The 15713-nt window shown below is 37.6% G+C and overlaps 1 protein-coding gene across 1 annotated transcript; it reads left to right on the top strand.

Moving 5' to 3' along the window:
• The first annotated feature begins 2364 nt into the window (after window positions 1-2364).
• On the top strand, window positions 2365-13175 carry LOC103720915. Its single transcript, XM_008810881.4, has 9 exons — window positions 2365-2851; window positions 3475-3517; window positions 3615-3693; window positions 3819-3864; window positions 4107-4205; window positions 10776-10844; window positions 10958-11303; window positions 11490-11647; window positions 11952-13175. Exons 1-9 carry the CDS (start codon window positions 2420-2422, stop codon window positions 12846-12848), a joined length of 2169 nt encoding a protein of 722 aa, XP_008809103.2. The 5' UTR covers window positions 2365-2419; the 3' UTR covers window positions 12849-13175.
• The last annotated feature ends 2538 nt before the right edge of the window (window positions 13176-15713 follow it).

The following is a 15713-nucleotide window of genomic DNA, read 5'->3' on the forward strand; positions in this document are numbered from 1 at the left end:
TTGTCCCCACCACAACATTGTTGCTATTATCGCCAATTTTGCTGTATCGCTAGCACCTCCACCACCACTATCATTTGCCATTATCATCACTACCATCACCCTCATCCACCAGATTACTGCCATAGTCATTGTCTCTATTACATTGTTGCTATCCTCACCACCACTACCATCATCATCTTGACTTCATCATACCATTGTTGCTAGCATCGCCACCTCCACTATATCACTATTATAGCTGCCATCAACGGCATCATCGCCTCCACTGCCTCCGCTATGACTACCACCCACTCCATCACTTTTTATAAGTTTATTTTTAAAAAACTTGAATATATCAAACATACTTATATTATTAATAATTATAAAAAATGGGAACAATTTTTTTTATATATTTATAAAATAGAAAACCAATGTGATGCCAAACAACACATGAATATTATATTTTTTAGTTGGTAAATGAGATATTTATTTGAACTTGGTCTAGTCATTCTAATAGACAAATTTGATTTTTAATTACTTGCTTCCTAGTTAATTTCAAACTAATTTGACCGGCCATTTGCATGAACTAGTCTTCCATTATATCATGTGACATAAATAATAACAGACATTCTTTCAATAAATTCTACATTTTTATAGAATATCTACATCTATAATGACTTTATTTGCAATGTTTCTATTTTTTTTTGTCCAATTTTTGACCTGGCAGTTTGATAAATGATCAAATGATCTAGCCCCTTGGCAAGGTCAATGCTCGAGTTGGTCTTGATAAAATATATATATTTATTTAATTTATTATTTATTTATTGATCTAATTTGTTTCTAAAAGATTCCTATAAAATCCTTCATCTTGGTAACATCTGTTTTGTCATATCTATTTGGCCAACACATAGCTAATCTATAAATATAGCACTTCTATAATATTACTAAAATGAATTAACCATCCACTACCAAATTCAGCTTGTTTTTAACCTTTGAGGGTTATGGAATTTATCACTTTTGGCAAATCAAGTACCTTTCCCTAAATGCAAGTTTTATGCATACAAAAGAGGATGGTGAGCATTTGTAATAATCCAAGATCTCACCTAAAAAGATTAGCCAGAAAGTATTATTTAGGTTATTTTGTTCTATATATATATATCTAAGATCTACCCAATGTATAAATAATATTTGCTGCAGTAAGGGTGCAAATCTAATCAAAATTCAATCATAAAGATACGATCAGTATCCCCTAGTCCATGAGCCATGAGCTAGGTTCATTCTAATACCATTTGTATTGGTCCAAGTTCTCATCCAAACAAGCTAGCCTGAAGACATTATTTGGATTACTTGGCCATGTATAAATATATAATATCTCTCTATTGTAAAGCCGATGTGAGACTAAATACATGCCTGCGCAAGTCCTTATATATGAGTAATTTATCTTGGGTTTTACATTCTAGTCCATTAATGGGGGAGACCCCTAACATTCTTATTTATTGATTTTAATAAATAGCTTAGAGTGAAGAATGGAAAGGATTTATGGTGATAGAATTGGCTCGAGGATGCCCTATTCGTACCAATTGAATGTAGCATGACTAATAAGTAAATTCTAGCATGCCTGCACCATCGTAAGCCCCAACCTCATTCTACCAATGTTCAGTTTTTTGCTCATGAAACACCAAAGTATCATGTACAATTTTATAGTTTTCCTTATCATCGGGGAAAGCTAAGGCAAATAGTTCTTTTCTTCCTTTTTACCTCGTTTGAACGGTAAAATAGCTATGATCACGCAAGTAAATTTTCAAGCAAGTAAATTTAGAGGCAAGTCCAATACCACCACCTTTTCTATTTATCCCCTTGCAACCTAAGCCTCCATCTCACTTGCATTTTGATGTCTTTAATAAAGTTCTTATCCTACGTAATCTCAAAAGCCTTGCGAGTGGCCGCTCGCTATTCATTGAGATTCCTTCGTCGCCAGGCCGCATGAATCCCCCCATCAATTCATACCCGAAGAGAACCTGGAGCTCGCATTAATTATCCCATCTCGAACTACAACCACCAATTCCAAAACACCCATTCCACACCCTTCGCCCAATACGTGGGCCCACACGAGGGTGAGATTCCCGGTGTAAGAAAGGAGGCGGGCGTGTAATGTCTGCTCCTCGCGAACGGCGCCAACCCAGAGGCCGTAAGAGCCCTCCGGCGAACTGGGGCTCGCCACGTCATTAACCGGCGACGGGCCCACCCTGCAGTCACGTGCCCATGGCCCGGTCACGTGAGCGAGGCGTCTCTCCAAAAGTCGCCCGCGGCCGAAATTGGAAAAGAAATGGTAATTCCCAAAAATCCCCCCTGTTTGTAGAGAGAGACAGGGGGAGTGGAGAGAGAGAGAGAGAGAGAGAGAGAGAGAGAGAGAGAGGAGGGGGGGCGGGCGGGGGGCCGCGCAATGGGCAGCAGCAACAAGCCACCAACCGCGCACAAGAAGAGGAAGAAGAAGGGCCGCCCCTCCCTGCTCGACCTCCAGAAGCGCAGCCTCCGCCTCCAGAAACAACAGGAAGAGAAGGAGAAGTCCAAGAACCCTAACCCTAACCCTAGCCCCAATCCCTACGTCCGCTTCCCCCCCTCAGCCTCCAACCGACGGATCACCCGCCGGAACCCCCACCCCGACCCGCCGGAGGCGGCGGCGGAGGACGACGAGGACGAGGCCGAGAGCTCTGGAGGGAAGCGCAGGGAGAAGAAGCTCGAGCTCGTGCTCCACCTCCCCCCCGGCCACCCTGCCAATTCCAATTCCGCCTCCGATTCCGACGCCGACGCCCCGGGTGCCGCACGCCGGAAGCGGAAGATCGACGCCGTCGGCAGTGATGGGGATCGAGACAAGGTACTCCCCCCCTCCACCCCCGCGGTGTGGCTTCTTAATTTGACGCAGTTACTGCTTTATTTATTTATTGCAGTCCCCTTAGTCCTTTGAACTTGGAGGGGACGCGGAGATCCGGTGGTTCCGGGGCTTATTGATTCGAGGAGATTTTGCGGGATTTGAAAACCAGGTTTTTGTACGGTTTCAGCCAGGGATCGGGAATTTATGCGTCCATGTCGGCTGGATTTTTTCCTCGGATTCTGTTCTTTGTTTGGATTTTTCTTCACGTGGATTTCCAGACTTGGAATGTTTTGCGATTTGATTAGGTCTACTCGTTAATCATTTCTTGAAAGCCGAAGCATCGTTCTTGTTGAAATTTCTCGCTCATTTTCTATCAGGATGGGGCTGGGGCTCTGGAAAGATTTTATCTTTGAAAATAATCTGACTGCTGCGTTGAGAAAAAAGTTCATCTTTATCCTTTTTCTTCCATGTCAAACATCTTTAATCTATCGATGGTGTTCTTTTTCTCAATTAACATGAGGTAGATCGTCTGCATTCCCTTATGTTTTTTTCCTTCTTCCTCGATGCTTTTCTTTTGACGGTTTGGATTTTTTCCTGATAGTCTGGAAATGAATTTCTTATTTCAGGCAGAAACGCACAGTTCCTCGAAAGCGATGGGTTCTCTTCAAGGTTCGATGCTCATGCATTTATTTCGAGAAGTAGCGGGAAAAATACAACTCAGTTCTTTTTAGCGAGTAGAATTATGTAATAATTGTGTTGCAAACAGGGGAGCCATCAGATTCCGGGCCCACAACACCTTTGCCTGACAAAAAGTTGCTGGTGTTCATCCTTGATAGGCTCCAAAAGTGCGTTCTTTGTTTTCTCTTTTGAAATCTCTGTCGTGGTGCCCTTTTATATGATTTCTGTCTGTAGTGCTGTTCTATCTTTCTGTGTTCGTCATGTTTGACGATGTTTCCTAATTTAACTTCAGGAAAGATACTTATGGTGTCTTCTCAGAGCCCGTGGATCCGAAAGAGGTGTGTTTGAAAGCTGTGCAAGTTTTTACTTGTTTTTTTTGTTATTTTTCCCCTTGTTTTTTACTTTAATGCTATCAGTTTTTTTTTTTTTTTTGATGCTGCCATGCTTTGACTTTCTTCTTTTTTGTTATTTTTTGCCTTGATTTTCATTTTAACGTTCTTAGCTATTTTTTTTGTTATGCTGCTGTAGACATACTGGAGTTTGTTTTGAAGCTTAAGATTTATGTTTGATACATTGGCAGCTTCCGGACTATCATCAAGTCATAGAGCATCCAATGGATTTCGGAACTACAAGGAAGAAGCTGTCAAGTGGAGCGTATGCAAATTTGGAACAGTTTGAGGTTGGTACAAGTACTGCAAACTTGCATGGATGTTTCATGGCTCTGTCGATGAATGATAAAGTTTCATAGAATTGAAAATGCTTTGGTTTGCTCTCTCTCCCTCCCTCTCTCTCTTCTGGCCCTATGTGTAAAACCAGTATCTGTTGAGTGGTGCATTACGTTTATTTATTGGTTTAAATTATGGTTGATGATGCAGAGATGGCAAATATGCCTTCTGCATCACCTGTTATGTTCATGATGCTGCCTTTGCTATTTCTTGACTTGATTATTTATGTACTCTATCTCTGGTGATTATTCTTGATACCGGTTGACAATTTTGTTGCTACTTTTATCTCCTTGTTCGTAATTAATTCACAGTTTCAGTACAATTTTTTTTTTTTTTGTAAAAGGTTTTCTTTATTTTCACTATGTAATTAATTCCTCCTGAAGTTGTGACATTAATTTTCTTTTGATCTACAATAGGTCGTAAATAGAATGCACATTTTTTGTTTTTCTTTATGGGGAAAGGGGAAATGGATCATTGAAAGTGCAGGGAAGAAATAATTACTAATTGTTTGATCCAGTTCCTAATTCGTAGTCATAGAAGACATCTTCTGAAGTGTTTCCATAATGTTCAAAAATTTACTTAGAGTAATGCTTCCTCTGTTGTTTCTCATGTCTAGTGTCAGTCCACTTGTTATCCTGAATGCTACTTGTTTAACTGTTATTTATAGCTCATCATTTAATGTCTTCTTCGTATGAAGAGGTTCTGTATCTTCCTATATTCATCTAACTGTACACGGGAAAGTTGCTATGATGAAGGTCATATGACAAACTAAACCTTTCCAATTTCTTTTCTGATAATTCAAAATGTCCTGGAACGAAAAAGAAGGCTAAAGATAGGAAACCACTTATGCTTGCTTAAGTGACACCAAATTGCAAAAATCTGGGAGATCCCATGCTTTGCATTTCTCTTGTTATGCAATCAGCTAATATATTTGACAATTCCTGGAAGAATCTTTAATTTCATTGATTAGCATGGAAAATATCCATAATTTTCTTCCAATAATTCATGACATGATCGTGGAAGTCTCCAACTATGGATGGATTGGTGAAACATTAGCCAATATTATACAAAGTCTGTCGAATTTTATAAACATTTCAATGTGATTGAATGTTGAAAATTTTGCAGACCATACATTTTATGTGTCATTTCTCTCATCAAAACTTATTGCATAATATATAATGCAAAGTTTTAGATATTGGTGGGATGATGGGGTGTGCCACCATCTCAAGCATCGGAATAGGGCACCATTTGGAGTGTTGGGATAGGACAAGATGGAAAATGGACCGGGAAGGGACGAGGCATCCTCCATCTCAATTGTCGGGATATGGGGTGTCTCGTTCCACAGAATAACTGGGATGACCCCATCCTACAGTATTTAAAACCTTGATATTATGGTAATGGAGATCACTTGGAATTGCTTTCCATGCATTGCATTCTATAGATTGTGGAAAGGTACCTACCTAACCATGAAAAGCATCAGAAAATGTTTGAAACGGTGTTTGGTTTGTTTTTTTTTATCTTGTCTATATTGCAGAAATGATTTCTTTTCAGGGTAACCTGCTTTATGTTTTTCATTAGTAAAAGTTGTACTATTCTATGAGCGCATGGAAGTAAGAGTCATACCACCTCATATAACTTTACAATTATACTCTTGGAGGTGTTATTACCGTATTAAGCTTTGATTGGGGAGGCCAGCATACCATTTTTGTGATTTCAAAGGGATGATTGCTTGATATATTTAGACTCATCCTTGTAGATAATAGTTATTATGCATTATATTGCCCAGAATCTTCTAGTATCATAGTTTGGGAAGTTTGTAATTTCTAAAATAGATGAATGATTGTAAGGTCCATGAGTCCCTTGTCATTCTCTCATTCAAGTGGAGCAGCTACTTTGCTATATAAGGATGAACAAATCGGGAGCAGAAGTAAATAATTTAATGCACTACTGTGCATTGCCACCTTACAAGTGAGTAGGGACTAGATGTTGCTTATGTTTCTACAGCTCCATTTTCTTTACATTAAATGATTTTACTTGAGGTTACTATCTAGTTATAGTATTAATAGACTTTCTCTTTTCTCCTTGGCAGTAACAATTCCTTTCATAACATGTTCAGTTATTTCCTTAGATCTTTTCTTGGGATATATTTGTTATGGTTTTTGTGAATTTTAAATAATATTGGTATGCACTGGAGAGTTGGAGTGGTACAATTTTTGTTGTTGATAATGGGAGTGCAAATGTTTATATGGTTCTCAAATTTTTTGATTTTTAGGTAGAGGCAGTACTTGGACAGCTTTTGCATTACTGATTTGATATGATATTTCTCGTTAAGTGATAGAATACTGTTCTGAAGGTGAATTAAGCAATGCCATGATGGCATCAGGTGATGTTGTAGCAGTGGGAAATCCATATCTATTGGAAATGGAAGCCTAAAGAGGCCTTAACAGTAGTTGCATCAAAGAAGTTTCACTTATCTACTGTTGAAGAGATGTTCTGTCAAATAATGGCTAAAGTTTTCATATCCTTTTACTATTGACACCAATAACAGAAGGTGATATGGCTAAACATTTGTAATAGAATGGTATTATTATGATGCTGTCATGCTTTAGTAGTGTATTAGATCTGCCTTTTGGATTCTCATTGTGTTCCCTCAAATCATTTCACTTTTGGAGCAGATCGAGTTTGAAACAGACTACCATGTATTTGCATGTTTGCATATAGCTATTTCACCTTTCCATTGTGAGATTCAATAGGAAGCTATTGCGACTTGAATTGATATTTCTATCTGGTCAACTTTTGAACCTCCCACCAATGGTTCACTTAGAGGGGGCATAGATTAGGTTGATTTAATCTGGTTCTGTAATCAGGCCTATTCGTCCCTCTGTTCTTGAGCCAGAGAGGGTTGTAAAGATCGGCATGGATTAGTGTTTGTTTAGTTCAGGGTGAAATAATGTCTGTTAACAAGAAAGCTGTCAGTAAAGATATTCTTTGCTATGTTACTTTGGCCAAATATTTTCATGTAGGCCAACTAATCTTTTCTATCTTATGCTTTAGTACAGTCCTATCTTGTTTATTTTAATTGGTTTAGGTAATTCAATACAAGGGAAAGCAAAGACAAAGCTGAAAGGAGCTAAGGGAACCCAAGGTCACTAATATCAGCTACCAAATCATGTTGTCTATTGGGTCTGAGCCTAGCTTTGTCCAAGTGGGCCTAAACAAACCTGTGCACTTTGTGCATTTTCCATTTCTCAGAAGAGGCTCGAGCCTGTGAACCAAAATCTGAGTTGACACTTAAAATTAGACTTAGTGTTAGCTTAAGCTCAAAACCAAATAGAAAACCTTAAATCTAGATCCAAGATCTAACACTAATTATTCATGAATTTTTACAATTTACGACTTGTAACCTTTCCCTAATTAATCATTTATATCTAGGAACCAATCCTGAGAAAATTGTGCCGATCTGACCCTAATTTTGGGTACTTATATCCAATTAGCTAGTCAATTTGGCTTCAACCTACCATATATTAGTCAGTCATGTTTAACAGGCGAAAAACAAAGTAGAAGAACTACAAGGTTCAGTTTCCAGATGGAGAGAATTTATCAAAATCCATGGCCATTATATTACCTCCCTCCCACGGGCAAAGCTTGGGAGAAGCAGAGTATATATAATAAGGTCTTGGTGTTGGTGAAATTATATCAAACTATCTTAATTAATAGAAGAGCCTTTGAAGGGTTGAGTAGTGAAGATAAGTTGGAAGTGCGATGCAAGGAGGCATATTATTAGTTAGATGTTTGATTTGGAAGCATTATTGTTATCGACTGTTGCTTGGGCTCTTAGATGATTTCCCATGTAGTACATGGGCCTTATGACTCCTTAGCCACCAAAATTTTAGGTGTCTGTCTAAGCAGGCAAGCAATAGACAATCCATGCTTGTCTGCACATGTGCATATGCAATATAATCTTAGTTTTCTGTGGAGTCCGATCTAATTTTTCTCACTTAGTGTGAGCATTACAAAAGTTTTGAATGATCTGAGCTCCAGCCTCTAGCAAATTGGATAAATAGAGAGGCCATATAGGCTCTACAAATTGTGTTAAGAGGAAAACAATATTGTTATTACTTTTATTATATTTCATATATGAGTTTATTTTAAAATTTTCAAATTAGGGTGTATTTTGAGAAAAATTCTTTATAGATGAAAGCATCTATAATTTATACAAAATGTTTATTGTGTATGAGTTGAGGTGTGCTAAAGTTTTTATTTATTCAATATAGGAATCTGGTAATATAAATAAAACAGCAAAATCAAACTATAATTTATTGTCTTTCATACTAAATTGCCTGGGCAATTTCCCTAGTCTATAAGCTTGCCTGATGCCTTAAGACGATTATGCTATTTGACAACCATGTTTCGAAAGCGGCAACCTTATATGTTCTTCTTAAACATGATTTTTTACATCTCAAAATCAATTCTTTCAGTGTACAGGTTTTGAAAATGCATGCTGTTTAAGCTTTGAGCATCACTTGAACTTTAATAAGGCCTTTGTTTGTAGGCCCAAGCTTGAACTACGAGGTTGATCTGTAAGCTTGAACCCATTTGGTGAGTCAGAAAACTTGTTAGTTTTGAACCTATTCCACCCATAAAATCCACCAGAGATAAGTGCCAAGCTGAACCGTAAAAGAATCTTACCTAGAGGTTAATTTGAAAGAGATGGGACTCAATTTTGTTCACATTATTGATACAAATCTTTTTATTTTTTCTTGAAATTTTAAGATATGCATGTTTATCTCATCTTTTGTCTACATGTAGACATTAAATTTGCAACATTGGCCATGATGCGAGAATCACAAAGTTAGAATGACATTCCTTTCCTTTTCCAAGGTAGGGGTTAAAATGGTGTTTTTGGTTTGCTTGTTTTCAATGGTCTTCATGTAACATCTTTACCTAATTGAAATGGCTTTACGTAGTTGTGATTGTTTGATTACTTCAGTCGTATAATATGGTGGTGGTTGTTTAGTTTTTGTTTGCTCTTCTTTCCACAAGGTAGTGTAGATGGTTGAGCTCCATCTATTCTTCTGAAAGTCTACCTTGATTCAACCCTATTTCATTATTTAAGTTAAAAAGTTCACCATGTTTTTTATTTGATTCTATATGCTTGGGTCTTTGATTTGCATATCACCATTGATGTGAATGATATTGATGTACTGGTGGAGAGAATCAGGTGGATGAATGTGTGTAGTGAATTGCTGATTGCATAATTGGTCTTTAGGACCAGTGTTTGTTGAATCGGCATCAGAACTTGAATCCGGCGGCCACCACTATGGTACGGTATTGATTTAGTACTATACCGACACACCATATGCCCTACACCATTTTCCTATTTTTTTTTAATTTTCTCAATTTTTTGTTTGCACTTATAATTTTGATAATTATGGTCGTCTAATTTGTAACTTTATTCTTTTCTTGATGTCGTTTTTACCATGAAATGGAATTGAAGTAGTCTTGCATAATGTTTTTATAAGTAAATATTTATACAATATAATAAATGAAGTCTATTTAATGTATTTAAAGTACAAAACACATAACGATATCGAAAATCTTGTGGAGTGTCGATGTCCCTCGTAGACGTCCAAGTAAGAGGTTGAAAAGGTGTGGGTGGCCTTCTATTGTCAGCCTCCCACCTCAATCATTTAAGAGGGGAGGGGCGAAGTGAGATCGAGGCGAATTGCCCGGTTCACCATGGTACCGCTTCGAACCGTCCAATTTGGAGTGGTTCGACCTCTGTTTCGAATCGATATGGGGAACCGTCCTGGTCCCCCCTGGGGTGGCTTAGTACACACCAAATTACCTGGTTTGGGGTAGTACGGTGAACCATGTTCAGAATAGATGCGAAGATGCTAACTAGCTATAGGATTAGGTGGTCTGGTGATTCCAAAAGGAAATACTCTGTGTTAGGTGGACGGGTTACAGCTTACTTGAAAGGCGACATTCTTATCTGTGACGGCCTTTATTATTGAGTGTATGATTTGTCTTTATCAGATGTATGCTAGTTATCATTAGAGCAATTTAATGAGGTTTATTATTGGAAAGGAGGTTAAGAGGCCAGGGTAGTTTATTTGACTTTTGTTGGATTTTTTTTCCGAGAAAGGTGGAAGATGCTAAAGTTTTTGGTTGTTTTTAGAGTAGAGAGACTAGAATATTATGGTGTGGTATCTCTGGTTTCTTGTAGTAGAATACATTTGGGGATTAATATATGATTGTGTTGTTTGTGATTGGATTTGGGGTATTTGTGAATGGATTTAATTGGAGAAAGAAAATGGTGGATAATATATTATCAGTTTAACTGCTCTACCTTTTTTTTCAAAAAAAAAAAAGAACAAGAAAAATTGGAGTACAATGTATCACTCTAAAATGGCATCTCTGCTTGCTACAGTTTCGCTCCTGAGCTATTTTTCTGGAAGTCCAGACCATAATTTGTTTTAGCTAATCTCATGAAATTTAAATATAATTACATGTCTTTGCAGAAGGATGTGTTCTTAATCAGCTCAAATGCCATGCGCTATAATGCCCCAGACACAATCTACTATAGACAGGTATTAGTTTCGTTGAAGGTTGTTACATATTGTTCAGTATTTTCAGACTAATTCACTAGGCGAAAATACATATTGCAAGTATCTTCAGTTTGAAAAGTGGTTAATATGTTCAGGCTCGATCCATCCATGAGCTTGCCAAAAAGAACTTTGAGAACTTGCGACAGGAGAGTGATGACAGTGAACCAGAACTAAAGATGGTTGTAAGGAAAGGGAGACCACCAAACAAAAATAAACGGCCTGTTGGTAGACCTCCTGAGCGTGCTACTTCAGATTTCTCCCCTGATTCAACACTTGCTAATGCTGGGGATGGTACTCAGTGGTCTAACATGACACATGATTTGTCAAGAAAAGGATCGGTGGCTGATCAGTCTGGCATGATGGCTTCCCATGGCCTTCGCAACACTGACACGTTCAGTTGGATGGGTGAGCAAAAATCAGAGAGAAATGAAGAATATTCAGGTTTGTAATCTACTGTTGTGCATTGATTTGTATACCACAACAGTTTATGACCATATATGTATTAGAAAACTCTTGCTCTAGGGAAATTCTAACTGCTTACTTTGACCTTCTTTACTTAGGTACTCCACTTTAAAGAACTTTGAGCGTTTATTTAAATTATTTTTTCTGGCTCTTTTATATTTGCAGGATTTATGTTTAAAGGGATTTCAACAAAATATGGGAAGAAACTCACTGTTATAGATGAAAATCGTCGCAACACATATAAGCAGTCCCTGCAATTTACATCTGTACATGAGCCACCAGTACTGACTATTTTTGATGGGGAGAAGAAACAGCTAGTGCCTGTAAGTACCAAGAGATTATCTTTTTTTTTAATGCTTAATTTTTATTTTATTTTTTTCTGTGAAAACTATCCAGGTTTTTCACTGGTTTTTCTTTAAGTTTTCACTATCCCAAATACTTATGATTTACTTTTATTTTATTGAGAAATTTATGGAATTTCAACTTGATATGGTCGTAATGTCTTGTGATCTTTTACTTTAATACTGGACAATTCTTTTGCCAGTTGAGGACTGCTAATTTCAAATGCTGCTCACATGTTTCTACTGTGAAACTCATTATATGTGACCATTATTTTATTGGAATCAGGTTGGGCTACGCATGGAGTATTCATATTTGAGAAGTTTGGCTCGGTTTGCTGCAAATCTTGGTCCCATTGGCTGGGCCATTGCTGCCAAGAAGATTGAAAGAGCATCGCCTCCTGGGACAAAGTTTGGCCCTGGTTGGGTTGGAGATGCTGATGCTCCTCAACAATCACGGCCACCTCTATTATCTGCATCACCTTTGCATCCCTCTTCTCAACCTAAAATTTTGCCCTGCACAACAATATCTAGAAGCGATAAACTTCCTCAGAGGCCGGAACCACCCTCAAATGACTCAGCTGCTGAAGAAGCTCATTTCAGAACGTCTCTTCCCCCTGCTTCAACATCTGCTGCCTCTAGTAGACCACCTGATATTAAGGATGGTCCCCGGCTTTCCAAGGGATCAAATTGTGAGAATGGATCGAGTGGTGTTGGTGGTGGTAATGCTAATCGGTCCAAGGTTCCTTTCCAGCTTCATCAGAGCCCAGGAATGCATACCACGATAAACGGCTTCAATAACGTGTTTAACATGTCTTCACAGTTTGGTAAGATGGTCAGACTGACAAGACCGCCTGGGCCTTTTGGTTCTGATGTACAGATGACGCATGCTCGAGCACTTGACATGGTTTCCAGAGGCGGCAACAGCCTCATCCATCAGACGTCCACCAGCAACTTGGACGTGGAGAGGGTAAAGACAAATGCAGATGATTCAAGTACAACAAATTCTGGAAATCCCTTTCCAGCTTCTGGCCTCGACTCCCAGGGGCCATGGCAGGGTATGTTTCTGCAACCAAAGTCGGATTCTGTTCCTCCTGACCTCAATGTTGGATTCCAGTCACCAGGATCACCAACTTCAGGCATGTTAGTTGATTCACAGCAACCTGATTTAGCCTTGCAGCTTTGAAGATACGAGTTATTCTTCATGTTAGTTAACTAGGGAGGGAGATTCATGGTGTTGGACTCGCACCCGACAAACAGTGTTAGATGAAGAAAGATGACGATGGTTTCTAACAATGGTTCCACACCACTAATATGTTGTAATAGGGCAGGGGGCGGTTGTACAGATTATTTAATGTATTAGAAATTAAAAATCTTCGGATGAAGAAGCTAAGTCCCATTTGTAACATTCAGATCTGTCTTAGAATAGAAGATTTTGCTTCTGCTGATAAATTACTTCCCCTCTTGGTCGATGGAGTCTAGACTGGGATCAATACTTCATTTTGTTTCCAAAGATGGCAATAGACTCTTCATATCTGGCTATGTTTTTATTTTCAGCACTTGTCTATATCAAGTCGTAAGGAATTGAGTGTATCTGTGCCTGACCATGGATTTAGTGATTCAACGTGTGTAATATTGTATGACATGGCATATCTTAGGTTGTATTTGGAAGCAAGATACGATTTTGTGGTAGGCCAGATAGTTATTTTGGGTTTATGTACAGGGTGGATAGAGTTTGGACCTTGGATACAAGTGTGGATGTGTAGGTTTTGTATTTATTTTATGAGAATGGTAAATATTTGGCTAGGTTTTTCTTTTTATTCATTTGTGTTGTTAAAGTTAATCTAAAATAAGTGTATATGCATAAGAGAAACGTGCTAAAATAAAAAAAAAAGACATGGGCTATGATATCTTGTATCTTGGTTATTTTTATCCTAAAAGATAAACAAACAAATAAATGCTCATTTTCATTCTTACCGTCCAAAATTCCATCAAAAGCAACTATAAGCAAAAGAGAAAATCCCTTGAAATAAGCATATTATATGGTTTGCCTGCACCTAAACTAACTTTTTTTTTTTTTTTTTTATTGAGTATATCTTGAGTTTACAAACTCTAGAAAGGCAAAAAAAAAAAAAATATTGTTTCTAGGGTGGAGCTAGTAAGCAAGTGAAGCATAGCATGACGAGCAAAGCGAGCAAAGAATAATATAACCAACAGAGAATAATGAAGTCCTCAGAGAAAACGCAGAGAATGTCCCACATCACCAACCAATTGTTGGAAAACCATTGTCTAAAAATTGCTATATAATTATTTTATAAAAAAATAATTCACTAAAATATATTCAGAAAATTGAAAAGAGCTTGCCTGAATTGAAATGTGTCATAGACACTTCCCTAAGAACATGATTTGCCCCTACGTACGGGTTTGCAGTATTTTCGTCTCCAAGGTACAATAATCTGACTCAATTCGATCCTTCTCTAATGAGCACGATCACTGGAAGGATTGACCTGATTGACTTGCCTAGAAAAGAAGAAAAAATAAAAAATAAGAAAGATAGAAAGTAGAAAGTTGAAGAGTAGAAGAACTCAGTCTGTGGAAGAAACTCTCAGAAGATAAAGTACTAGTAAGACGTTCTCTTTTGAAGAGTCACAACTGTCACGCCCCCAACCCGAGATCACGAGCCGGGGCCGCGACAACTGCCGCACACTCATAGGGAGTTCTCTCCACGAGCATGGAAGGCATCTCAACACGATATCATCAATATGTAGTGGAATAATTTAAACTAATAATATGCAATCTTTATTTTATTAACTAACTCAACTTACAATGTCTTATAATGAACCTAAATTGAAAAACCTCAGGTCAAGTTAATTCTTCGGATCTGTAAAAATAGTAAGAGCTCGTATAATGAGCTAGACAACCTAATAAGTAATGAATACCTTAACTAGACAATTCATATAATAACATAAAATATAAATGCAAATTATGATGAATCAGTATAAAGACAATCAATTTCGTTTCAAAACACAAATCTATTGAAATTCGTATCTTTCAAATATCTGCATACATAATTATAAATTTGTTTCAAAATGAATCACATTCAACTCAACGATCTTAACTATGGCCATACTTATACCCTGTGGCTAGGCTAAAAACAGAACCATACTTATATCTTGCAGAGTGGGCTAGAATACTGCACTTATATCTTGCAGAGTTGGTGAGAATACCACACTTATACCTTGTGGTGGGGCCAGAATTGCCAATGCATAACCCCAATTGGCAGGGTCCAGAATATAGCCAGGCCGAGAGTTCAAATCTGATGCACATCCAAGTTCTTTTTGTAAAATATTAAATATATCATAATCCAATCAAAATATGCATATACAATGCAAGAACAGTAAATATAATAGTGGTCCGAAAAATATTACTCCAATTTTACATATCTATTTTTCATTCAAATCATTCACCATCTCGTAAAATTCATAAATCACATATAAATCTATTAACAACTTATTCTATATAAAAATAATATTATAAAAATGAAGAATTTAGAAAAGGCAAATCATTACTTACCTTGCAAATACGATCTAAGTGCTTAATATTCCAAAATTATATTTTTCATTAGAATTTTATTACAATAAAAATGCTAAATTTCAACACTGTTACAGGGTTGACTAAACAGGAGTGTCTGACATCCGAGTCGGTCTGATCAAGATAATTTCATCGAATTATGCTCGGACTAAGGCACAAATTGTTCAACAAAGATCGAGAGTGATCAAATCTAACAGTATTGGCAAGAACCAAGGTGGAGGCTGATACACCGCCCCACGATCCCAAATGAGGACCCTTCACCATGGTCAATTCAAAATCACTATAAAAATTTTCTACCAGATCCAACTATCCTAGAGAAAGTAGAGAGAGAAAGTTTGGTAGAGGAAGAATCAAGATAGAGAAAGAATGGAGGAGAGAGAATCTCAGTCCAAGTTCAATCCAGGTTCAATCAGGGGCCCAAGGGACAACCTCGATCAATCAATATGTTTGGCCATGAATC

This window comes from Phoenix dactylifera, chromosome 2 (genome assembly GCF_009389715.1).
Source record: "Phoenix dactylifera cultivar Barhee BC4 chromosome 2, palm_55x_up_171113_PBpolish2nd_filt_p, whole genome shotgun sequence".
NCBI classification, from domain to species: domain Eukaryota; kingdom Viridiplantae; phylum Streptophyta; class Magnoliopsida; order Arecales; family Arecaceae; genus Phoenix; species Phoenix dactylifera.